We start from the raw sequence: 25,903 nt of genomic DNA, 5'->3' as shown, positions 1-25,903 counted from the left end.
GTTAGCGAGTTTTTGATTTTTGCCACTGTAAGTTTTGTTTTTTGGTTTGAGTCAAGTCAAAATTCGCAGGAAAGTCTGCAGGTTTTCTGCGAATTTTTCTCCGGATTTTGATTTTATAGACAAACGAATGCAAAAGTGAAATATAGGGACTCAAGCCCAAAAAAAGATTTACTGAAACAAAAATAAAAAACTCGCTAACTTTCAAAAATCAAAAGTGCATTTAAACTTTCTAATAATTAAAAGACGAAGTAATTTCTTAACTTCCTAAACTACTAATAACTACCTCTATATATATATATATAGGGAGGAGGAATAAATACCAACTATTGGATTCATCAAGAGAGAGAAATTAATAGCCACATTAATGCATTAATCTTCTCTCTCTTGATGAATCTAATGATTGATATTTATTCCTCTCATCTCTCATTATAAAATACTCTCACTTGATATGCTCTATATATATATATATATATATATATATATTACTTATAAAATACATATTTAATAATTTATTTATACATGTATCAAATTCATCATAGTAAAAGTGCAAATTGATTAAGAGAAAAAAAAACAGAGAGGCTAGAGCCAGAAGGAGCATTTGTATGTATTCAGAATTACGAGAAATTAACTTGTCACCCTCAATTTTTTAATCCAATTTTATCGCTGTTATAAAAATGTGAAAAATAAAGAATTTCCTAAGCAAATTACCGGTATGCACCACAAAATTTCGGGTACAGAATATCGGAAATTTAGTTATTTTGAAATTTTCGGTACACCATACCGAAAATTCAGTTTATTTGAAATTTCTGGTATACCGAAATTTTGAAATTTCAGGTATACCAGAAATTTCAAATAAACTGAATTTCGAGTATGTTTCAAATTTTTGTTTTTTAAACGGTTGAGATTTTGCCGACACTTTTGGAGGGTCCTGATTGTACCGACACATTTGCGTGGTCTAGAATGCACCACCATTTGTATAAATAGGGGTGTTAGAGTTATTAGATTACACATCATTTCAATAAAATGCCTCTTCCTCGGTATATGATTAAAGTATCTGTGTATTTCAATGGCCGCAAGCTTGCTGTTCAAACCAAGATTTCAGACGATGCTGAATCCTTTGCCACCTTGAAAGAAACATTGAATAATTTGCTGCCTGATTGCGATAACAAAAGGGTGACAAAGATCGAGTTTTGGGAGGACTAGATTGCTACAAAATGGAAGAGTGAAATACAACTTAATCGAGTTGAAAAATGATGAAGATGTGAAGGCCATGTGGAAATCATTTCGCCGTAGGATAACTAAAGTTCCAATCGAATTGGATGCGCAGATCCAAAGATCCGTTGACGACATAATGAAGTGTCTGATTCGTCCAAAGTCTTCCGGTAGTACCTAGGTTTTCATGTTTCCGAGTACTGTTTATCCCTATTTGTTATTTGTTATTTGTCATTTGATGTTCGTTATCTACTCGAAACATGTATTAGCCAAAAAAATTATGCAATAAAAAAGATGTTCAGACATAAGATGCTCGTACAAAATATACAAATAATACAATGATAACAAAATAAATCTACATAGGTCCTTCACAGGCAACATCCACCAACCTAGCTAAAATACTGTGGACCTCACCATCAAGGTTCACCAGACCCATGAGGCTATCCAAGTGAACTGCGATGTACTGCAGGCGGCTTTCCTGGTCACCAGCGGGAGGTAGAGGTGGTGGTGGTGGTGGTGAAGAAGCCCTGGTACCTGAAGGCCCTGGAACATCAGATGTTGCGGCAGATGAGGGGTTGATCCTAGAGTGTGACAAACTGAGGAACCACTCCAGGTATCCATCCTGACACTGCCCAGGCTGCTGAACCGCAGCGGCTATATCCATGATCTCACGGGGGAGCTGAGGATGTGACTCTGAAACCAGCGATTAATGCCACCTGCAAGAGCCTGTGGGACCGGACGTGGAATGCCCTGTATATAACCAAACTGGCGTAGACACCTCTCAGACAAGTGTCTAGCCACATGGCTCTCCCATATGACATACCCTGAATATGAAAAAGATACATCAAAAGGAAGATGCTCGCGGTGAAAAAGATACAACGCTGGGTGTTCCGCTTACAGAAGCGAGGGAAGTGCTCAATAGATCCAACATTGCATAAATAAAAATAATCAAGCCTAGGTAAAATATAATAAATCACAAAAAACCATGTGAAAAATTATAATATACCTGTAACAAGCTCAGGTAACCAGAAAGCTGCCTGGTGTCAGGATGAGATGCGACATCAAGCGCCGTGTATATCATCGTCAAAGCAGCCACTCCCCGAGCCCAACACGGGGTCTCAAGATCGTTGAAGAGAGTAAGATATAGGACATCTATATAGTATGCAGACTTTTCCGCAAAGAGAGTACATGCCACTAGATGTAGCATGTACGCCATAGCGGCAGCGTGGTACCTCTCTGCACCACAAAGCTGCTGATAAACCTCAACCAAGACATCCTAAGGTGAAAGTCCCGAGTGTCACCAAACTCCTTGAGCACAGCCAGCTCATCAACCTCTAACGCATCCATCACCATGTGCACCGCCTTCGCCTAGTTCCTATGAACTGGTGTAAAAAACGTACCAGCTATCGGAAGGTGAAACAGGGAATGCACATCATCCAGAGTCACTGTCATCTCCCCGAATGGAAGATGGAAGGATGATGTCTTCGGGTACCATCTCTCTACAAAAGCTTATAATAAAGGGGCGTTCAGCATCGTCAGGGAGCATCCAGCAAAGTCCAGCAAATTGAACTCCTGAACAATCCTCGCCACCTCCTCATGCATCGGTCTCTCGGGAAAAATCTTTAACTTCGACTCGTGAGAAGTGACCTTTAGCACTGAGCGCTCTTGTAACAAAAAAAATACAATTAAAAAATTCAATTAAAACACAATAAAATAAATCAAATTGCATACTAAAAATTAAGCAATGTTGCATACCTCGCCCTGCCATATCCTAAATGCGACATGGGCAACATATCCTGTCAAAACGAACCTGTCAGAAGGTCCTCCTGGAAAAGCCTCATTAGTGTGAACTGATGGCTTTGTAGATGCACCTGTGATAGTGTTCGTATCATGCACCACCTGCTCCTCAGCAACCCCCTCATCAGCCACAATCACCTGCTCCTCAACTCTAGCCACCTCCTCATCAGCATTAGATACCTGCTTCTGAACTCTAGGTACTCCCCTCATTAGCAACCCCCTCCCCAGCAATAGCCACCTCCTGAACAACAACCTCCAACACAACCTCTGCAACCTCATCTTGATGCACAGTAATGGAAGCTCTACCACCCCGACGCCGAGGTCCACGGAACCCCTTACCCGCCTGCTCAGCCTTCCATTTTCGGTTAGAACCGGTCGGAGCTACGCGTCCAACATGTAAGAATGACGTATCAACCTCATCAGCATCAGCCCGAGCACGAGCATCTGCTTATCGATGGCCTTATCCGCAACAGTCTTATCCCTGCCTCTAGTCCTCACTGAAAAAAATCAAAAATATAAAAAATATAGCATTTAAAAAAATATATAAATACCGAAAATTTCAAAATTTCCGGTATCTTTATAAATTTTTAAAAATACCGTAAAATTTCAAAATTTCCGGTACTGGAGAAAATACCGGAAATTGTAAATTTTACGGTATTTTTAAAAATTTATAAAGATACCGGAAATTTTGAAATTTTCCGTAGAAAATACTGTAAATTTTAAAATCTCATAAAATACCAGAAATTTCACAAATTCCTGTATTAAATACCTGAAATTATGTAAAAATACAAACTTACTTGTTTTCGCGAAATTTTTGGTACGCTGCTCAAATTTCCGATATCGTCCAAAGATTTGATATTTTCGGTTATCCATGCAAATTCCAAAAAATGTGATAAATGATTTTTGTTGGACATTTTAGTCTTTTCAACCATTTTGAGGGATGCCAGGAATAATTTGGAGGAGGGCAAGGCAAAATCTCTAGAATTACACTTCTTAAAAAGCAGGGATGGAGGCTGATGACACAACCAGAGGTGCAAAGTTCCAATAGTTCCTAAATCAAGGACCAGTGGTATGTGGTGGATGGTCAACATGTTTGTATGTTCCATGACGTGTGACTCATCACTTAAAACCTTTATCTCCATGTGATTTTATTAGCTGATGTTGCAAAGGTAGTGTTAAACACTATTGGTTGAGTATGTAGTCTGAATTGCGATGTGTGTAATTGGCCTGGGTTTTGGAAGACTAATGTTCTTTCAAGGGTTACATTCTTTGATTGGCGAGTGAGGAGTGTTGGCACAAGCCTCATCTTTAGACTTGAATAAACAAATTATGCATTCAAATTATTTCTGTGTTCGAAAGACTTTCCATACATGATCAACAAGGATGACGACTTTACGTAGTATTTGTCAAAGTTGATTGCTGGGTGCAGAAGAACTATATCATTATTTTGTTTAAACTCTTAAGTAGACAAGCTAACTAGTTTGTCCATTAACTAGAGACCATTTTGAATTATGTTCTTAATTGTACTCATCACTTGATTTTCAATAAAATAATTTTGATATATCAATTTGAAAAAACGCCAACCTTTGGGGACAGGGGAAGACGGTTATTTAGGCTTCAAAACAGATTGTTTTCGGTGAAATGAGTTGCAATGGTAAGCAATAATAATAGGATAAGATGTGAGTTAGAGTGGGAGTCTAATTACATAACATCAGATACATAATTTACAATACATAAAAAATACCAATTAACCTATTTATTAAGAAGTGGTTAAGAAAATCAAACACTCACAAATTCTGTATATCTTCCACTATCATTCCACAACAGTCTTTCCTTTTCATACCCTTCACTTATATAAAGATAGATATTTTTATTATGTAACCAATAATATATTTATATTTTAAAATAAATATAAAAATCCACAGCTTCTTGTACCCTGGTGAAGAAACACGTAAAGGATAGTTCAACGTATAACTATGTTGAGGCTTTCTAACTCATGTGTTTGGCTGAACTCCAGACAACTGTTATTTTGTAACTAGGTCCAAAAAATGAGAAAATGTTTGATATGTGATAAGCAAAGATGATAAGGAATTTATAACTTATAATAAAATAACAAATGTATTTCTCAACCAAATGCACCATATCCATACCAAAATTGGCAAAACAAAATAACAAATACAAAATTGTACTTGTACAACTGAAAAATCAGATTAAATTAAACCTCAAACCAAATACTTGATCTACTTCTTGGATTTCTTTGAAGGTCTGCACAGAAAACATGCATTTAGACAACAAGCAAAATTTGAACCAAAAAACAAATGTCAGCTTAGATACTTACTGGGCAGGCTGGGTTGCTGTTGCAGCTGGTGCCGCCACTGGTGCTGCAGGTGCCTTCTCACCGGGACCCTACACATTCAGAAGGGAAGGTGAAATGTTCAAATTCCGCAATATCAAGTTGAGTGACAATGCTTTCAACAGCTAAATGTATTAAGTATAATATAACCGATGCAGTGTGAAACTCACTTGAGCAAAACGCTCTTCTCTTCGGGCATGTTTCCTTTCCCTGCTTGCCTTGTTCTTAGCCCTCTTGGCCTCAAACTGATCAGACAACGTCTTCTCTCTTGCCTTCTCGGCCTTGGACTTGTGAATACTCTCCATAAGGACTCTCTTGTTCTTGAAGACATTACCCTTCACCTTCATGTACATATCATGGTACATGTGCTTGTCAATTTTCTTTGCTTCTCGGTACTTGCGAAGCAAACGCCTGAGGACACGCATCCTCCTCATCCAAAGGATCTTGGTGGGGAGCCTTGCCTCTCTTGTACCCTTGCGCTTACCTATGCACCATTTAGCAAAAATCATAAATTATAATCAAAGAATGAAAATAATGCCTTCCCTGCTAGGGCTAGCACAACAGAATTTATTGTATCATATCCAAGGAACGATATTGAGTTCAATTACATGGATGAAAATAGTTAAATACCATATCCAGAATGACGACCCTTCCTCTTGGCTTCCTTCATGCGCCTAGCACGGGAACGGGAGTGGATCTTAGTTGGCTTCCTGATAATAAAGCCATCCTTAACCAACTTCCTAATGTTTTGGCCTGCAATGAAATTTATAAACTATGTAAGTATAAACATCGAACAAAAACATGCAATACTAGACTCCCACCATATATGAACTAGGGGTAGTTTCTAATAAAAATTGAACACAAAAACACCGAGATAGTTGTAAAGAATGAAATCTAAATCGTATTCAGGGTAGTTTTCACTGATGAAGAAAATGAAGCCCAGGGTAAATTGGGCATTATTATATATCTTAAGGTCAAATTAGCATATTACTCTATTGAAGAGGGCTGAATTGAACATCCTGCTAATGAGCTGAATAAGCCATGAATTATCTATCTAAAACAAATGTATTTCCCATTTCTATTAACACAAAATAGGAGCTAAAAAAACAGCTCAAAAGCAACTTAATAAAACATTTCATCACTAACAACAAACGATAAAAAAACATATTCCTGATACATGTAACCGAATCGATCAACGGAAATGAATATCAGAACGAGATAAATAAAAGAGAGAGAAAGCAGTGATTACGTGAATTGGCCATGGAGATTTCATTGCCCTCATTAGGGTCAAGCCAAACCTTCCCTCTGCCACACTTGAGGACGCTAGCGGCTAGCCGCTTCTGAAGTTTCAGAGACACCATGGTTACCCTCCCTCACTCTCTCTGGTTTGGTACGCTGCCGGCGGAAAGAGGCTATATATGTTTCTCAGAAAACCCTAGTTTTTGTACCAATTTTTGTGTGCTTTCAGGACATGTAAATTTTATTTTTGCTGGGCTTTTTTTTCATTTAACCCATGGGCCTTCTTAGTGAACTTTTTTTTAGTTCACGGGTTTTTTTGTTCAACATTAGATTTTTAATTCAAAATATATATAAGTATAAAGATTACATCCTTCAATAGTATACTTTTAGATATGTATGATTTTTTTAAAAATCAAAGTATAATGTATAATGTCCTCCCTTGTGATATTTATGACAATCACCGTTCCTTTTAAAGTGTTTTTTTAACGCTATTGTTACTTTTAAAATTATTAACGTAGCTTAGTAAGATATCAATTTTGTTCCGAATCACATCTGGAACAATTATGCCTTCTCCTTTTATATATATTATGAGTTGACAAAGCTTCCATGGACTATACCGGTGGTGATAAGTAAAAAAAAAATTATATGGAAAAGAAAAAAATGTGTATACAGACACTTTTTCAGAACAAACCTTATGGCTAAACCACATTATTTATAATATCTATATAGTAATATGAAAGTCAATCAAAACCGCACTATTTAAATTTGCATATTCGGTCGTTATAAAGGTGTACTTATAATGTTTTTGGTATATAGGAACTCAAACTTAATTTGACCAATCTAGCAGAAGAATACCTACAACTACAACTTCTACAATGTCAAATGAAAGTGTTGTTCCCACACAAATTAGTAGTATTCCAAATTTGCAAACTACGTACCACCTTATTTTTACTCTTACTAAAAACTTGGATTTTAATAGTGAAGATGAAGAGGATTCAGACTATGATCCTTTTGCATGTAACTATTTCATATGATACTTTAAAATTGAGTAGACTTAAAATCACGGTGTACACATAATGTCATAAAGGATCATCTTATTTTTGATAGTACAGTTTTGTATCTTATAGTGATGGCAATGAGTCGGGTCGGGTCGGTGCGGGTTTTACACTACCCAAACCCGCACCCGAAATCAGCACCCAAACACAAACCCAAATCCAAAGACTGTTCGGGTGGAAAAATAACACCCACGCCCATACCCGTTGGGTTCGGATTTTTTCACCCAAACCCGAACCCGCAGCAAAACACATAAAATATAATTTTCCTACATCTTTCCATAATATATATATATATATATATATATATATATATATATATATATAAACGGGTGTGATTTCGTGTTTCGGGTGCGGGTTTCACACTACTCAAACCCGCACCCGAAACATCGGGTGACACCCGAACCCGAACCCAAACCCAGTCAACTCGGGTTTTCACCCATTGACTCAGATTCGGGTGCGGGTGGGCCCCGCGGGTTTGGGTCTGCTTGCCATCCCTAGTACCTTATAGGAATAAAAATTGGAAATGTGTTATGTAAGTCATCTATCAAAAGATGATGTAGGTTTAGAAGATGAGGATGAGGTTGCGCCTTTTTCTAAACATGAAGCTTCAAAAAGGGCTACTTAATGTATAAGTTACAAATCATTCTCTCTTGATATCACATCAAGACCTTACAATATTAACATTCTACTATGTTCTATCACGATGAAGATTACATGCAGATTTTATCATATACAACTATTAAATTCATTGTACCATATTCTATCATCTATGTTGTTAGTTGTTTACTAATACCTTCTTCGAGTCATGACCAAGAACACAAAAAGATTGATCCTACAATTGTGCATAAGTGGTTTGAAATGCTTTAGGAATATAACACACATGCAAAAAAAATCAAATGGCAAAACAACGAATGAATGATGATAATGTCCACAACTTAAAATCGAGGCTAAGTTATGATAGAATCACTAATGGAAGAATGTACAATCAACAAACTACATTAGAAGTTGTTGCATTGATTGTTGGTGATGTTGACACATCAGAAGAAAGAGATATAACAATGCAGAACAACGGAGGGAAACTTGAAAGAATATATGAGTTTCGTGTAAGTTACTTGACTTACGAATATCCATTGACTTTTTTGTATAGGGGGTGAATTTAAACCTAATGTAGTGCACAACAACTTCGAAAATTTTTAAGACAACAAGAGAAATAAACTTACAATAAGAGAGTGACTTTCATTTTGAATTCAAAACATACCCGAAAAGGCAAAATCTTTGTTATCATATAAAAGATTATTTCAGCAATTCTTGATTGGTGGTTACACAATGTTAGAGTTAGAAATATTGAAGTGGCTTCGTAACAACCAAGCAAAGCTAAAGGTTTCGAAGTACAAAATTCTAATTGAGGAAGGTGATCAAAGTGAAACACCAGGTTCAAGCACATGTAAGATGTAAGAGAGTGGTTTTTCCATCATCCTATGTTGGTGGTGTAGGTACAAAGATTACTTGGACCTCTTCATTTGAAGCCACAGGATAGACTCCATATTATATCCAAAATATTTGAAATGAAGTTTGATCAATTACTATCAGATTTAGCCAAGAAGAGTGGTTTAGGCAAAGTGTCTGGATGTAAGTTATGATTATTAGTAATTATGTTTTACATATGTCATATTACTTAGAAACTTTTTCAATATGTTTTTTATATATTTACACCATTGAGTTTCAAAAGAGAAGATTGACACATGTACTCATCTTGATTTTTTTCACACTTCTAACAAATACTCAGAACTTGAGGACATGGACAATATTATTAGTGTTGAAGTGCTTGATCCTTTGAAGGAGCCTAAATTGTACAATTTGGTGAAGAGTCATATGGTTCATGACCTTTGTGGTTTGGAAAACAAAAGCTCACCATGTATGAAATATGGAAATTGTTCAAAGTATTATCCCAAAAAATTCCAAAGTTCAACTATAATTTATCAAGATGGCTATCATGAATATAAAATGTTGGACAAGTGACTCTAAGCACGAAATGGGGAATGAATCGTGGTATTCAAAATTTGCGATTAATTTCAAGGTTTTATTACTTCAGTTGTAAATTGGGTTAAGAATGTCTAAGATCAGAATAAATAGCAGCGGAAAATTTTAAAAAATGTAAATCACAGTAATTTAAAAGATAAGGGTTAGAGAGATGACACTAGAGATTTATCTAGGTTTGGCAAAACATTAGTCTACTCTTGTCCCCAAGAGTTCTTCTTGAGATTTTACTATAAACTTGGGCTTTTGTAGGTTATGCCCACAAACCTTTTATACAAGAAGATCTAGAGAAACATCCACCCTCGATTGGAAAAGATGGATTTGTTCTTCAAAGGTGTAACTAGACGCAAAGTCAGCAGCATCCTTGGACACGACGGAGGAGAATGACATTTTGTTCCTAAGAAAACAGTAGAACAAAAAGAAATCACCACCACCCTCATAAGGACTACTGACCTAAAACCTTAGATCTAGTATAAGAACCACATCTTATACATATCTTTGTAAAATCCACTACAAAAAATAAAGAAAAGAGAAGGAATTCATACTTGAGAAAAGATTGCGAACAAAGAGATGACAAGGGGAGGTAATTCAAACGGACTTGTAGAAAGAGGGCAAAATGGAGCAAAATGCAAAGAGGGAAGTCTTTTATAGAGAAAAGCATAAAAGACTCTCTAAATCCCCTCAAGTTTTAGAAAAACTCAGTACATTTCTAACACATGTCATTAACATTTAAGGCCTCGAAAAGTAGGCCATCATTGATTACATTAAACAAACATAAGCATAAACACAGGGACATTGATTAACATCCCTGGTTGACATTTCTTAGTTAAATATAGGACATCTGGCAGTTGACTCATCCATCAGGGGTCATGATAAATAAACTCCTAGCTAAGGGACTCACCCCCTTTTTCATAAACACCTCCAGCTGAGGGACTCGCCTCTAGCTGAGGTACTCGGGTAACCGGGTACCGAGCATTTTGACAGAATGAGTGTTTTCTGAAAAAGGTGGTAATCGGTTACCATAAGTGGGTAACTGGTTACCGCAGACAAAACAGTAGCATGCGTTTTGGTTACAGTAGTGTAATCGGTTACCACTGGAGGGGAATCGGTTACCACTGAAACTTGCAGTTTTTGAAAATTATGAAAAATCATAACTTTTGATTCGGGTGTCTGTTTGACGCGTCGTTCGAACCTATGGAAAGCTACAAATATTTTCTATCTAATAAAAATAATTTGAAAACAGTATGAGGATATTTTCTAGAATTTTGAATTACTCCGGTATTTTTTTATAATGTGAAATTGTGAAATTGTGAATATGATGATGGAATCGTTGAGAATTCATGATGTGACGATGTGGCGACGAAGTATGAACAGTGATGTGTAAGTGGTGGCTTGTGTTGGCGTATTATTTTGATGTGTGTCGTGTCATTGCATAAGTTGTTGTAACATATTAGTGTTGCATGCATGTTCATAAGCGAAGATGTGATGATGTTTACGATGTGATATAACTATATCAATGAGAATTCTGGATGTGTATGAATTCTCATTGCATAAGTTGTAATAGCATGTCGGCGTTGCATGCATTTCATAGCGATGTGGCATTTTATGGCAAAAAGCAATGTGGCATTTTATGGCAAGTAGCGATGTGACCTTTTATGGCCCTTATGTTGTATTAATTTCTAACAATGAAGAGTTGTGGTTGTGGTTGTGTTGTTCTTTAAGTTTAACATTTTGTTCTCTAATTTCTTAAACTAATTGGAGAAAGAAACTGAAACATACAATGTCCTTTAATTTTATTTTAAATTTTTTTAGTATTAATGTTTAATTTTATTTTAGAATGAAACATAATTTTTGGTATTAATTTTTAATAATTTATTGTAGGAACATAATTTCACTACGGGACTACTAGTAGATCGGTTGTTGGTAAATATTGCGGAGTCGATCATCGGCGGACACAAGAGACATATTGTGATATTTCAGGTCTTTTTTACCATGCCTCCTAAGAATAGAAAGTATGAATGTGGAAATGATAAGCGTAAGAAAAAGAAAAAAATTGAAGAGTTAATTCAATCTCAAGCAGGAGCTCTTGAAATTTTTTTGATAAAAGAACCACAAATTTCAAATGAAAGTCATTATGTTGATAATATTGATGTTGAAATTATTGATAGTGTGCCCATTGATGATGATAATGTTGATAGTGTGCAAATTGAAAATGATAATGTTGATAGTGTGCAAATTGAAAATGATAATGTTGATAGTGATGAAGTGAATAATGATGATGACAATGTTGATTATGATATATTTGATCCAAGAAATTGGGAGCGCCTTCCACCTAAATTGATTGATTTATTGGTTGCAAAAGGTCCTAAAAGAGATAATTCCATTGTGAAGGGTCCTAGAGATAATTTGAATAGACGCTTTACAGCTAATTGGTATACTAGAGCTTTAGCAAATGGAGAGATGTGTGATAGAGATTGGCTTGTTTATTCGAAAGAGCTTGATAGAGTATTTTGTTTTTGTTGTAAAGTTTTTAAAAATGGGATTGGTACGGAATATTAGCAAATGAGGGTTATGGTGATTGGTCACATGTTGGTGCAAGAATTAAAGAGCATGAGTTAGGCATGGAACATGTTAAGAATATGACTACTTGGTATGAGTATCGTCAAAGGCTGCAAAAATTTCAAACTATTGATAAAACGACTCAAAGATTAATTGAGAAAGAAAAGGATCGTTGGAAAAAAGTTTTAAAAAGATTTATTTCAATAGTGAAATTTCTTGCTAAACATAATTTGGCCTTTCGTGGTTCTAAAGAGAAATTGTACGAAGATAGCAATGGCAACTTTTTGGGTTTGATTGAAATCTTGCCTGAATTTGACCCAATTATCCAAGAACATGTTAGACGTGTTACATCTCAAAAAGTTCATGTTCATTATCTTGGGCATAGAATACAAAATGAATTGATTGCATTGCTTGGTTCTGCAATTAAAACTGAAATCATTAGTAAAATCAAACAAGCTAAGTATTTCTCAATGATACTTGATTGTACTCCTGATGTTAGTCACCAAGAGCAAATGTCTTTGATAATAAGAAATGTGAATGTTTCTTCAACCTCTGTTAGCATTGAGGAATCATTTTTAGGATTTTTAAAAGTGAATGATACAACTATCAAGGATTTTTTGATGTTTTACAAAATGAATTGAAAGAACTTGGTCTCGACCTATTTGATGTGAGAGGACAAGGGTACGATAATGGGTCAAATATGAAAGGAAAGCATCAAGGTGTACAAAAGAGATTTTTAGACGTTAACCCGAGAGCCTTCTATACTTCTTGTGGCTTTCATAGTCTTAATTTGGCATTGTGTGATATGGCTAACTCTTATAATAAAGCTAGGATTTTTTTTGGAGTTGTTCAACGCATCTATACAATTTTTGCCAATTCTACTAAGAGATTGCAAATTTTGAAAGATAGTGTAAAAGGGTTGACTCCAAAATCGTTGTCATCCACTCGTTGGGAGAGTCAGGTAGAAAGTGTCAAAGCTATAAGAACACAAATGTCTGATTTTACAGAAGCTTTACTTGAAGTGTCAGAAAATGATCTCGATCCTAAAATACAAAATGAAGCCAAATCCTTAGCAACAAATGAGCTTGGTGATTTTGAGTTTTTGATGGCTATAATTATCTGGTTTGAAATATTATCTGCAATTAATTTTGTTAGTAAGCTTTTACAAGAAAAGGATATGCTTATTGATGTTGCTATGGAAAAAATAAAGGGATTGATTTCATTTTTTGAGGGATATAGAGAAACAGGTTTTTATAAGGCACTGATTAGTGCTAAGGAAATTGCGGTTGAATTGAATATCGCCCCAACATTTCCTCAAAGGCGTATAATTAAAAGAAAAAGACAGTTTGATGAGAATTTGAGTACTCCAGCAGTCGAGCTATCTGAAGAGGAATCTTTTAGGGTTAATTATTTTCTTTACCTTGTTGATCAAGTTGTTGTTTCTTTGAATAAGAGATTTGAGCAATACCAAGAGTATGAAAGTACTTTTGGTTTCTTGTTTATTTCTCACAAGTTACAATCATTGGATGATGCAACTTTAAAGTCTTGTTGTAGTAACTTTGAAAGAGTATTGAAACATAATGAGCAATCTGATATTGATGAGAGTGAATTTTTTGCGAAGTTAAAGTCACTTAGAGAAATGTTTCCGGAAGAAATTATAAATCCTACTGATATATTATTATTTTTGAAAGGCTTGGATTGTTTTCCTAATACAATTATTGCATATAGAATTTTATTGACTATTCCTGTGATAGTTGCTTCTGCGGAAAGAAGTTTTTCAAAATTGAAGTTATTAAAGACTTACTTGTGGTCTACCATATCACTAGAAAGACTTAATGGATTGACATTGATAGCTGTTGAAAATGATCTTTCGAAGAGAGTAAAATATGAAGACCTAGTTGATGATTTTGCTTCAAAAAGTGTTAGGAGAAAGGCTCTTTTTAATTAGTTAGAAACTTTAAGTTGTATGAAATGTTATTTATAGTTTAAACATTACTTTGAGTTTTTTGGTGCTCTATTTAGTTAATATATAATTATATTTTTGGTACGTCATTTTAATCATTAAATGTGAACTTTTTTTATTTAGGCCTATTTTTTAAAATTAGAACAAGGTCTCTGATTTGATTGGGCCGGCCCTGGCCATACTTTATCTATTCATTATCATATTTTCGTTTATATTGTTATGATATTTCACCCCTTCTGCTTGAATGTTGCCTCTACGTGGGTAACACGCAGGTGACAAGGATTAGAGTTGTTTGAGGCATGGCGTTGTGCCTCGTATTGCGTAGATTGAGTCGGGTCTTGCTCTGAGACGAAAAACAGGGGATGAACGCTTGTTTGTTTATTCAATTATTAATTGTTTTGAAAGATTGTGAGAGTATTATAAACTCTCTTTTACTTAATTTGATGTTGGTTGATACATTGTCAGAGATGATGACTAATATAATTTGAATTGTTTTTCGTTGCGTTAATAAAGCAAAGTTGAACACCATGATGATTGTGTTGTCGGTTCATCCGAAAAAGTGTGTTATGTATCCATTTGTTAAATGTTTGAGCAATTTGTATGATGTTGAATGATGTGGCATCTTATTTGACGTTGATTTAAATTTTTACTTACTCTGATTTTATTAAATTACCGATAGGGAAAATACGGTGTTACACCCAGTCCCGTTTTTTGCGGGGTTTTTCGAGACGGGCCTAAACGGGGCGGGCATGCATGTTTTCCACCCCTAGACTTGACTGGAATTTCTCCACTGGTGGAATTAATGGTTGGTGGTTTTATTGTGGGATAGACAGTTTTCAAAGTTGCTTAAAGTAAAATGGTCAAACATGAGAAAGCGTGTTCCGACAATCAACATGCTTTTATACTATTTTTTTTTTACAATTTTAGTTTCATAGCACCAGAAACAATTGATCTTTATAGAGAGTTCAAAAGCTTATGAATAACAATATCATATCTTCTAGGTCTATAATTGTACTCCCTCCCTTTCTTTTTAATTGTCACTTTCAAAGTTGTAATGATTATTGTTTTGTCAAAATTACCCTTAATATTTATTATGGAGAGAGAAAAAGTAAATTAACATAATGAACATTCCCTCATTCCCAAATTATATGACGTTTTGCCCATTTTAAAGGAATTAAGAAATATAATCAATCGTTAGTTGGTTCAGTGGTGATTGACGCTGAATTTGATAGGGAGGACCACAATTCGATCCTCCGCAACTGCGATAGGAAGGGAATTAAGGGTCCGTTTGGTTGGGAGTAGATGGAGGGGAGGGGAGGGGAGGGGATATTTATAACAATTTGTGTTTGGTTCATTTTTTATAAGGGGAGGGGAGGGGAGCAAAATCCCTCCTAAGCTCACTTTTTGCTCCCCTCCAAATTAGAGGGATTTGGAGGGGAGGGAAGTTTTAGTAATTATAATTTTATTATTTTCCCTATTTTAACCTCAATCATTTTTTTAATTCCAAGATTCTCCTTTTTAAATTAAAGACTAGATTTTCTCTCTGTATTATTTCACGTTTATTTTTTTCTATTGTACGGTTGTTATTTATGCATTGTTCCTCTCAGATGAGTTTTTTTCATTTTTATTTTGTTGAAGTTCTCTTTTTTATACTATTATTATTTTTTATAATAATAACATACTTATACTTATATCGGTTCTTATATATGATAGTAATAAGGCTTTTTTTATTATACTATTAATAATAATAACAATATATAATATATGCAAATATAATATATTTATGTTATAAATAAAAATTTTAACTCTAATATTATTTGTTTATTTATTTTTTAATATTCTAACCTTATTTTATTTATTTTTAATTATAGAAATTGTTTTATTGGGTTAGATGAATCATAAGATCAGATAATAGTTTGATTTGCGTTAAAGATATATAGTTCAACTAATGTGCGTTGTTGTTTACGGTTATATTATGGTTTATGAATTAACAAGTTTTTATTTGGTGAGATTTACTCAATACTATTGTTATTTAGAATTATTTTTACTAAGCACAAATAATAATATTTATAAGGATAAAAAGGTAAATTGATTTTAAAATCCCTCCCCTCCCCTTGTGAACCAAACATACTTGTTGTTAAAAATCCCTCCCCTCCCTTCCTCTTCCCTTCTTTGAACCAAACATATATTTAGTTAAATTCCCTCCCCTCCCTTCCCCTCCATTCCCCTCCCCTCGATTAAATTCCCTCCCCTCCCCTCCCCTCCGTTGAACCAAACGGACCCTAAAAGAAGAAAGAAAATAAAATAGGAGATAATATATTAGGCAAAAAGTCATTAATGATGTATTAGGATCATAAAATAACTTAAAAGTATTATAGATAAAATAAAATTTATTGTTCAAAAAGTAACAATAATTATTATTTTTCTTGATGTGTAAAAAGTAAAAAAATGACCATTATAAAGAAACAGAGGAAGTAATTTTTTAGAGGATTGATTTTACCATCAAATAAACTTTAATATTCAACTTTAAAAAAGTAAAATAAAAAATATGATTAGTAGAAGAAAATAACAAACTATAGAACTTAGTTATAAACTACTCAAAATAGTTTTTTTTTAAAAAAAAAATACTATAAACTGTACATTTATAAGAAAATAATGATAATCAAACAATTATATTTTTTGTTATAGAAAATACTTTTTATAAGAAAAGAATTTATAAATTATAAGTTAGACCTTGTGTTGGTCATATACTATTAAGTTTTTTTTTTAAGCTACAAACTAGTAAATCACCCGTGTTGTCGAACGGGTACATTTATTTGATATTATATATATAATTTGTTTAGATATTTATGATATTAAATTATAAATATAATTGTATAAAGAATAATGATATTCATGCATTTGCATAGGTTAGAATAATTTTGTATGGTGATTTTATACTCAAATGCATATTGAAAGTAATATTTATAAAAAAAGTTGCGTGAATTTAACTAATCGTGTCCCGTTACAAATTTATATATTATGATATAAATTTATTTAAATAAACATGTAGATATTTTATTGATAGTGCCCCGTGAGAAAAATAAAAAATTTGACATTTGAAAATAAGAATTTTGTGTCTCAAATAAAAATAATTGCTAAATAAAATATGTATTTTGCTAATAGTTTTCAGTAAGAAAATAGAAATATTGACATTTGAAAATATTTTTTTAATAATTATGAATAATTTTGACATTTGAAAATAATATTTTTAATAATTATGTTAATTCAATTTATTAATTAATTTATTTAAAAAATAAAAAAAGAAAAGAGAAAATTGAGAGAGGGGAAATTGAAATGAAAGTGAAAATATTAGAGAGAAAAAAAGAAAATGATAATTTGAAAAGTAAAAGATTGGGGGACATGTGTTGCATTTTGATTTGTTTGGAGGTTGAATAAAATGGTTGGATTATGAAAAGACAATTTAGTCCTTTTTGCTTTGTAAATAGTAGTATATATTTTTCTTAAACTTTGACTTCGTGTGTCAATTTTACGTGAGTAGGTGATAGGAATATAGTGTAACAAAAGAAGACAAGACTTATTTGGCCACCCTAATAACAGAAGTACAGACGAGTACAAGTTTCATGAACCCGTAGGCGCCCATTGAGTGCGGCGTCGCTTGTTTTGTTTATTTATCTTGAAACAGAAACCGCCCACTTTACAACACAAAACCAGCTGCGCGCGCCACTGGATTCTTTTTTATGCCTTTTCCATTTCACTTCTTTTACCATATTTACCATATTCCACTTTTGCATCGCCATCAGTCCATCACGTGCACCATTCAATGATTTAATTTTAAAGTACTTACGCTATCCACTTTGTCCCCCAACCAAAAAGATTTTGTGGACACCCACCCTAAGATTAGTTACGTAAAAATAAAATTAAAGCATTTTTGGTATAAAAAATCATTAATAATACATGCAAATTTTTTAAAAGATTTTAAATTTAACGAAAAACAATCTCAAAACAAATCTTTTATAAGGACATAAGAGTAGAAAGTTTCTTGCCGATATCCGTAGAATCATTTTTTTATAAAGACATGATAGTGTAGAATAGAAAGTTTTTTACAGATATTCGTAGAATCGATAGATTGAACTTTATTATAAGAATTCGATAATTTCATTATTCTTAAGAAAAACTTCTTTACAAATACTATTATGCCAATAAATTTGATTTAGTGAAAAAAGAAACACCAATTTCATTCATTTTCAGCATTTGCAACTATTCTTTGGGAGCTTGTTAAGAAAAAATTGATTATATAAATTTCGTTAGGCTGAAACGCCAATATACTGTAAATTAACAAGAACGCGGTCTCTGTCAAAGAATAAAATAAATAAAAATACGTTTTTTTATTCTTAAATAATTTTAGCTTAGATTGAGCCAAAAACTAAATAAATTCGTGTAAATTCAAACCAATATTATGAATGAAAGAAAACGTACGCGACATGATATACTAATGAACAAGTGAAATAGCGTAAACAAAATTTGTAATCGGAATTGAAACATTGTTAATTTCATCTGGTAAAACACCAAAGAAATACAATTGAACAAAACTTGACATGACCAAAAAGGCCAACAAAACTCAAAAAAACAAGAAATAAATCGAAAATTCATGACACAAATTCTAACCAAGTACCCAAATTTACAATTCCATCCATCCTAATATGCAAAATAGAGATAACCGAATTATAACAATGGGAAAATTCTGTCTTCACAGAAACATGAAAAACAGTTATTATTATTTTTTACTATCAATCAAAGCTCCATAAATCCCCAACAACTTGCTCCTGAACAATATTCGGTGGCATCGACTGTCCATCATAGTAAATCTGATAAAACTTCATGTAATCCTCGTATGCCATCAGTTCATCAGACAACTCTTGAACTTCATTCTTTGCCGCTTCAGCTTCAGCTTGATCAATACTAACAACAGCACGTGCTTCTTGTTCTTTTGATTCTTTCACTTTCTCTTTCACCTTCTCTTTCTCTTTCTCATGTTCATTCACCACAACACCACCGAAATAACCGTTTTCATTCTGATTAGAACCATTGAACTCCAGCACAGAGTAACCAACCTCAGAACAAGAACCAGACCCATATACAGAATTCTCATCACCACCAGAACCACCAGAACCAGATATTATAAACGGTTCAGTTTGGTTCAGATCATAACCAAACTCCAGGTTCAGATTTTTTGGATATTGTTGTTGATGATGATAGAGAGAATGATTCAGATTCGGATTCGGGTTCGGTGGTCGAATAGGTGGTGGATTAGGAATATTACCGTGACGACGAGTTTGAATAGAATATGCATCATCTTCGTTGGGGAAATTAACCTTAGCTTTTTTGCCGCGGATTTTTCGAGCTTCTTTGTCATAAGCTCTAGCAGCTTCTTCAGCAGTGTTGAATGTACCAAGCCAGACACGAACACCTTTTCTCGGATCACGAATCTCCGCAGCCCATTTTCCCCATGGCCGCTGGCGGATTCCTCTGTAGAGGTTCTTCCTCTGTTTTTTCACAGGCTTTTCAACTCGTTCACTAACTGTTCGATCAAAAACCCCAATCAGAAAACCATAACTCTATCAACAAAAATAAACGAGAAAAAGAAGAAATAATAGTAACTACTAGTACTAAGTACTACCTTTGGGAGGGTCTGATCTTTTGAGAGCAGAGGGTGGTTGTTGATCAGGAAAACCAAATTCCGAGGAGGAGTTAAGCTGTTGGCCGAGAGAGTTAGGCCAGAGCTCGGAAGCAGTGAGACGGCGGCCTCCACGGCGAGGAATGAAGTCAGCGATGATAGCACCGCCACACATTCTGTTAGGATGATATGAATATTTTTTTTACTGGTTTTATTTGGAGGGTGAAATGGTGTGACGAAAAGGCAGGGAAGAAAGATGTTTTTAATGAGGAAGAAGAATTGTTGTGCTGTGAACTGTGAAGTGTGAGTGTGGTGAGAATGAGAATGACAGGACGTAGATAGAATTGGAGGGTAAGGGGGGGTTTTATATGAAGTTGGAGAAAAATGCGTGATAGATGTCATGCGAAGCTTCCTCGATTTTTACCTACGCCGCCATAAACACAGTTCGCAATGCCTTCTACTTGTGCTTTTTTTCACCAAAGTCCATACTAGCTTGCGTGGCTGCCATAGTAATAAATTAAATTCAAATGAATAAAAATTGAATTCGGTCAAAAATTATTTTTAAAATATTTTTTGACTGAGTAGATTTTTTTGACATAACTTGACTGACTAGATTTTTTTTTTCTTTATTCTTTTAAGTGTTTTGAACAAATTAAATTTTTCATTGTTTTAATTTAAATTTGTTTTAAGTGGACAAAGATTCAATAATAAGAAAAATTCTATATCTAATTTAGATTTGAAACACTCCACTCAATTATCAACTATCATGCATAAAGATACCACGTAAAGAAAAACACGTAAAAGAAAAACACATAAAGAAAAAGAGACATGATTAAAACTTCCGTTCCTTATTTTTTTATTAGATTAGACGTTGAGGTGCTAACTTTGCAGATCAATTTTCTCTCTATCATATTTGAAGTTCAAGTCTATCGTAGCAAAACTTTACATCGTTGCGTCTCTAATAATCTCTAGTTCCGATCGAGAATAATAGCACCGTCTGTGAGAATTAACTCCTGATTCCTACAATTTTCACAATCAGATTCATTTGGTTCAAGTCACGATTCTTGTAACATTCACACTAAGATGAAGAAACATCTCTCGATCTTGCTTCCTATAGTACTTTTTGTCCTTCTAATGTTGAAACATCTTTGATCCTTTTCGACGATTCAGTTGGCCAGAGGCTACCTGGCAAGAAAGAGCCTCCTTCACAGAGCAGTTAGTTGATCAAGAAATGAATGGAAGATAGACTGGAATTAGGGTTTCGAGACCACGTGAAGGTGGATGAAACTTCTAATGCAACACTTTTTGTTATTTTACACTTTAGTATTCACAAACAATCATTTATCTAATAAACCATTTTTAAAATCATACTCCCCTGGTACGTATTATAAGAGAAAATTCACTTTTTAGATTCGTGGAATGATTAATGCATTTGGTCTATATATAGAACAAATATATTAATCATTAAATGAATCTAAAAAGTGAAATTCCTCTTATAATAAGGACCAAATGGAGTATAAACTATTGAGCGGTCTTTATCCATAACCAGTCCCTGTGGAGACAATATAACTGAACTTGCTTTTTGTACTTGTAACAAAATGACGTTGTTGTCAAGGATAGGTGTTAGTGTTAAAGACATTGCAATAGTTTTTTTTAATCATTTTAAGTATTTTGTTTATAGTTACTAACCTACTAACAAGTATTTGCTAGTATGTTGATATTTGTTTATGCGAAGTAAGGTTCTTGAAAAAACTACTTCTGTTTGGTCTTAAAATAGAACGAACTGCACGTAGAAGCAACAACAAGAATAGATAAGAAAAGTTGTTATCCAAGCAACAAGATCTAGAAGAGATTTCTGTCTCAAAGCTATAAAACATGACATACTCTAGAAATAACAATAACAACAACGAGGAAAATGCCAACACAAATAACAATAATATAAACAACAATGGTGGTGGCATGCCATGCCACAACAGTTCAAACGACTAGCTCGTATAGGTAGACCACAAAGGAATACCCACAAAGATGATATTAAAACAGGTTTATTGCAAATTCTTTATACTAAGCTTTTTGCAGGATTAGATAATGATAACCCATATACACATCTCACAAAATTTTACGAGTTGTCTGGTACACCCAAAGCTCTAGAAGCTGAAGAGTATGTAGTATCATTGAGGGTGTTTCGACACTCATTGATTGGAAAAGCAAAGAAATGGTAACTTGATCAACCAACACACGTGATGACCAACTGGAACACACTGGAGGAAAATTTCCTAGAAAAATTCTTTCCTCATTTCACGTGTTTTTCTCTAATCTTTTTTTTTGCTTAAACTATTACTCATATAATCAGGAGTTTTATGGGTGAAAAACACATTTTCCACAAGTTTTTTTAGCTACAAATATGACTCCATCCTTTTCCTACCAATTATATTCTTAGTAATTACTTTTATTTGAGATGCTTTTGAGGAGAAGTTGCGCTTTTAACATCACAAGCTGGGATTCTGAGGAGATGAAGGCCAACGTGTTTTTTTTATAGTAAAATCATTACGTTCCTATTTCTTGTGAGGAATTAATGGGGAATGATGACAAACTCTTTAGTATGAAGAAATTTGTGTCTCTGTATTTTGATAAGGAATAGATAATGACTTTTTGGTGGCAAATTGGGCTTTACAGTACTAAGCACGAAGAAGACGTGATCTTGGAGCCATGTTTTGAAAGGGTGAAAGCTAATATTACTATTGGGAATGATTCTCTCACTCTCTATTTCTACTTTCATCTTCCCATCATTTATGATTCGAAGGTCTTAATTCCCTTCACAATGTTTGAGGCTAAATTCTCGACGATCGCCAATGTCTCCCCTTCTCAAATTAAACCTAATGTTTACGACATTATCAGGGTCTCCGAGATTCTATGCTATCGACTGAAGGTCCGTTCTACCATTAGGTTATTATTTTCTTTCTATAGTGTCAGACCTACCCTCATAAGTGGTTGGATGACCTTGTTTAATCTCATGGGAAAAAAGCTACTGAAACCATACTCTAACCCTTATACAAATTGAAAGGACAAGTTTATGAAGGTTATGGGCGATTTGGCGCTTCGATGGTCATGGTTGAGGCGACTGGTGCACCCCGCTTTCTATTTTCTTGGAAGAGTGATTCAAAGATCTCTACTGATTTTCTCGCGTCAATCTTACCCCCTTATGTGAGAGGTGGTTCAAGAATTAACCAACTTCAAGTTTATGTGTTCCCGTACCTTGATCTCTTTGGATCTAGGAGACGATGGTGGGATAGACGAATATCTAGGCAAGTCTATCATTGGGTAACATCCTTGTTTAAGGATTTTTCTTAAATATTTTTCTAACTCATTTTATCTATATCTTTTGCATAGAAACACTGTCAAAAAACCCATTAGCTGAGAGAAATGAATGTTTGTCTAGGAAGAGGGTTGAGTGTGAGTCGCCATTCATCTACCCAAGCTGCCAGGTCTGTCGAATTTCAAAGGAGGTCAAAAATTGCATTGAGGATTGTATTATTATTGATGAACCCCCTTCCAAGAATCCAAATAAGGGAGAAGGCTCTTTTGAAGCCCCTAAGGGCGGACAATTAACGGTTATCAAGGATGGTAAGGATGAAGGTGAGCCTCGACTGATTGGGGATGATTTCCTCCCTTTTTCATCCTTTTGGAGGGCCGCCTTGTTTGATGCTATAAAGTTCACTAAGAATCTCCTCCCTTTCCCCAAGGATTTCCCATATGATTACCAAAACCTTCATAATAGATTGTCAATGACCTGTCTAGCATTTCCTTCTGACCCAAAGGTGGTCTTTAACATTATGTAACATTTTACATGCACTGGCTCGTCCAAAAACTCCACCAACGATCCTTATAAGGGTTTGAGATCATCCAAATCTAAATAAAGCCTCTCAAATGTATCTCAGTAAATGATGCCCTCATAGCTCCCTTGATCAATCAAGACTCTTTTTGTTTCCCAATCATTGCATCAAACTGAAATATCCATGGGGTCATTATTGTGCGGGTGAATGTCGGTTGAATCATTCTTGGAGAAGATAGTCTTGGACTCTGGAGCTTCTCATTCTCCTGCCTTGGAGTCAATGGATGAATCAACAATGGCTAGGATTTGACAGACATATCTCTTTCGGGTGCAACTAGTATCATTACTTCCAATGAATCTTCCTACATTTGTGTTAAGCGTGTGACAAGTAGTTCTGTTATCGTCCTTCTTATTTGGCTATCTTCCTTTTTTAGGTTTCGTGATCCTGAGGACGTCTTGCCCTTGGGAACTAGATCTCCTTAATCCTCCACCGAGGCTACGCTTAACATACTTCTTTAAGTGTCCCTCTTGGATCAGGTGATCTATCTCTTTCTTGAGTTGAAGATAGTCCTCAATGTGATGCCCCTAAATTTAAGGAACTTACACCAACTATTAGGCTCGAGGCCCACGATGTCCTCATTTGGGATTGGTGGTTGAGGGATGTTATGCGTGCGAAAAACATCATGCCATATATGCTCTCGGTGAGTGTTGAGAGGCGTGAAACTCTCCATGTCCTCGCCAACTTTAGTCGTCACCCCAGTGTTAGTATGAGTCTCCAGCTCAATGTCAGCCCCTGTCATCTCTAACTCAGTTTAATCCTCCACCTAGGGGTGGAAAACGGGCATGCCCGCCCCGTTTAGGTTCACCCCGCAAAAGCTCACAAAAAAATGGGGTAGGGGAGGGCAAGCATATTTGACGACGCGTGCCTAAAATATTGATCGCCCCGCGCTAAAAGAGAGGGTGGAACGGGGCGGACCCGCAGACACTACTCGTTTTAGGCCTAAAAATATCAAAAATCATGTAAAATTTGTGTGTCAGCAAAAGCCCGCATAAAAAACAAGACCGAGCGGGGCGAGGCAGTCACATTAGAGGGTGAGGGTCTAAATTCTTGGCCCGAGCTGCACCAAAGTGCAGGCAAAACGGGCATGCCCAACGGGCGGGGCCCGTTTTGCCACCCCTATCTCCACCTCAGTGTTAGCCTGAGCCTTAGCATGAGTTTCTATATCCTCTTAAGCACCGGGCTCTGTATAAAAATCTCTATTGCGTCTAGTTCTACCTCTTATATGCTAGAAAGTACGGGGTGCACGTGACCCCTCAACCATCCCCTTCCTGTAAGAACCGATGAGGACTATTCTACCCGCTCAAAGCTACGAATCCTCCCCATTAGCCCCTGCACGACGAGAGCTCTATGTAGCACTGTTAGTCCGTCTAGAAGCAATTGTGTTGTCTCGTCCTTTATTCCTCACTACAAAATAAAAATAAAGAAATACGAATTACTAGATTCCAGAAATAAACATGGCTTTATCGGATTTTTTGAAAAATTCGGCTACCAAAATTTCTTATAACAATTTTTTTTGAAATATCCGATAAGCATGTGTGCATTTTTACCAGGCATTTAAAAAATGTCAGTAAAAATACATGTCATTTAATCAGATTTTTCAAAATCGTCGAAAGTGTATGTAAAAATGCATGATTTTTGTAAAATATACGGTATACATCTTAAATAGTCGGTAAAAATAAAAAAAATTAACGTAAAAAATGATTTACTTGACAAATTCGGTAGAATGTTAAAAAAAATCAAATTAATTGCATATATTTTCTCAAAATTCGAAAAGTTATTAATGATATGAAACTTTTTTATTCAAAAATAATATAATAAAATCCAAATTTTTGAAGGATATATTTTGGGGGATGCTTGTCAAGTTCTCGATTTTATCTTTCTAATATGAAACTATATACGCACAAAACATTTTATTTATAGAAAATAGTAACTATGGAATCACACTATCTATCTTTGTCTTTTTCTGACACATTCCTATTTGATAAATTGTATAAAAAAAAGAGTTTTATTTATTGAAGTATTATGATAAAAAATTATTAATAGAATATATTGATTAAAAAGAAATAAAATAGATTGAATATATTATGTGTTATTAAAGAGAAAATTGGTTAAACTGTTAAT

At 34.7% G+C, this 25,903-nt stretch overlaps 3 protein-coding genes across 3 annotated transcripts; 1 reads left to right on the top strand and 2 right to left on the bottom strand.

The window, feature by feature from the left end:
- Nucleotides 1–5,108: 5,108 nt before the first annotated feature.
- On the bottom strand, nt 5,109–6,774 carry LOC131615110 (large ribosomal subunit protein eL19y). The gene is made up of 5 exons (XM_058886613.1): nt 6,612–6,774; nt 5,993–6,115; nt 5,533–5,846; nt 5,348–5,415; nt 5,109–5,274 (listed from the first exon to the last, which is right to left on the bottom strand). The coding sequence occupies exons 1-5, from the start codon at nt 6,721–6,723 to the stop codon at nt 5,250–5,252; spliced, it is 642 nt and encodes a 213-aa protein (XP_058742596.1). The 5' UTR covers nt 6,724–6,774; the 3' UTR covers nt 5,109–5,249.
- A 6,178-nt stretch (nt 6,775–12,952) lies between these two features.
- LOC131652373 (uncharacterized) lies at nt 12,953–14,200 on the top strand. Its single transcript, XM_058922222.1, has one exon. The coding sequence runs from the start codon at nt 12,953–12,955 to the stop codon at nt 14,198–14,200; it is 1,248 nt and encodes a 415-aa protein (XP_058778205.1).
- Nucleotides 14,201–18,729: 4,529 nt separating this feature from the next.
- On the bottom strand, nt 18,730–20,237 carry LOC131615105 (ethylene-responsive transcription factor RAP2-12-like). Its single transcript, XM_058886610.1, has 2 exons — nt 19,896–20,237; nt 18,730–19,796 (listed from the first exon to the last, which is right to left on the bottom strand). The coding sequence occupies exons 1-2, from the start codon at nt 20,065–20,067 to the stop codon at nt 19,006–19,008; spliced, it is 963 nt and encodes a 320-aa protein (XP_058742593.1). The 5' UTR covers nt 20,068–20,237; the 3' UTR covers nt 18,730–19,005.
- Nucleotides 20,238–25,903: the final 5,666 nt, after the last annotated feature.

This window comes from Vicia villosa, linkage group LG1 (assembly GCF_029867415.1).
Source record: "Vicia villosa cultivar HV-30 ecotype Madison, WI linkage group LG1, Vvil1.0, whole genome shotgun sequence".
NCBI lineage: Eukaryota > Viridiplantae > Streptophyta > Magnoliopsida > Fabales > Fabaceae > Vicia > Vicia villosa.
Note: the sequence above shows the minus strand (reverse complement) of the source record. Positions and strands in the feature narration are given on the sequence as shown.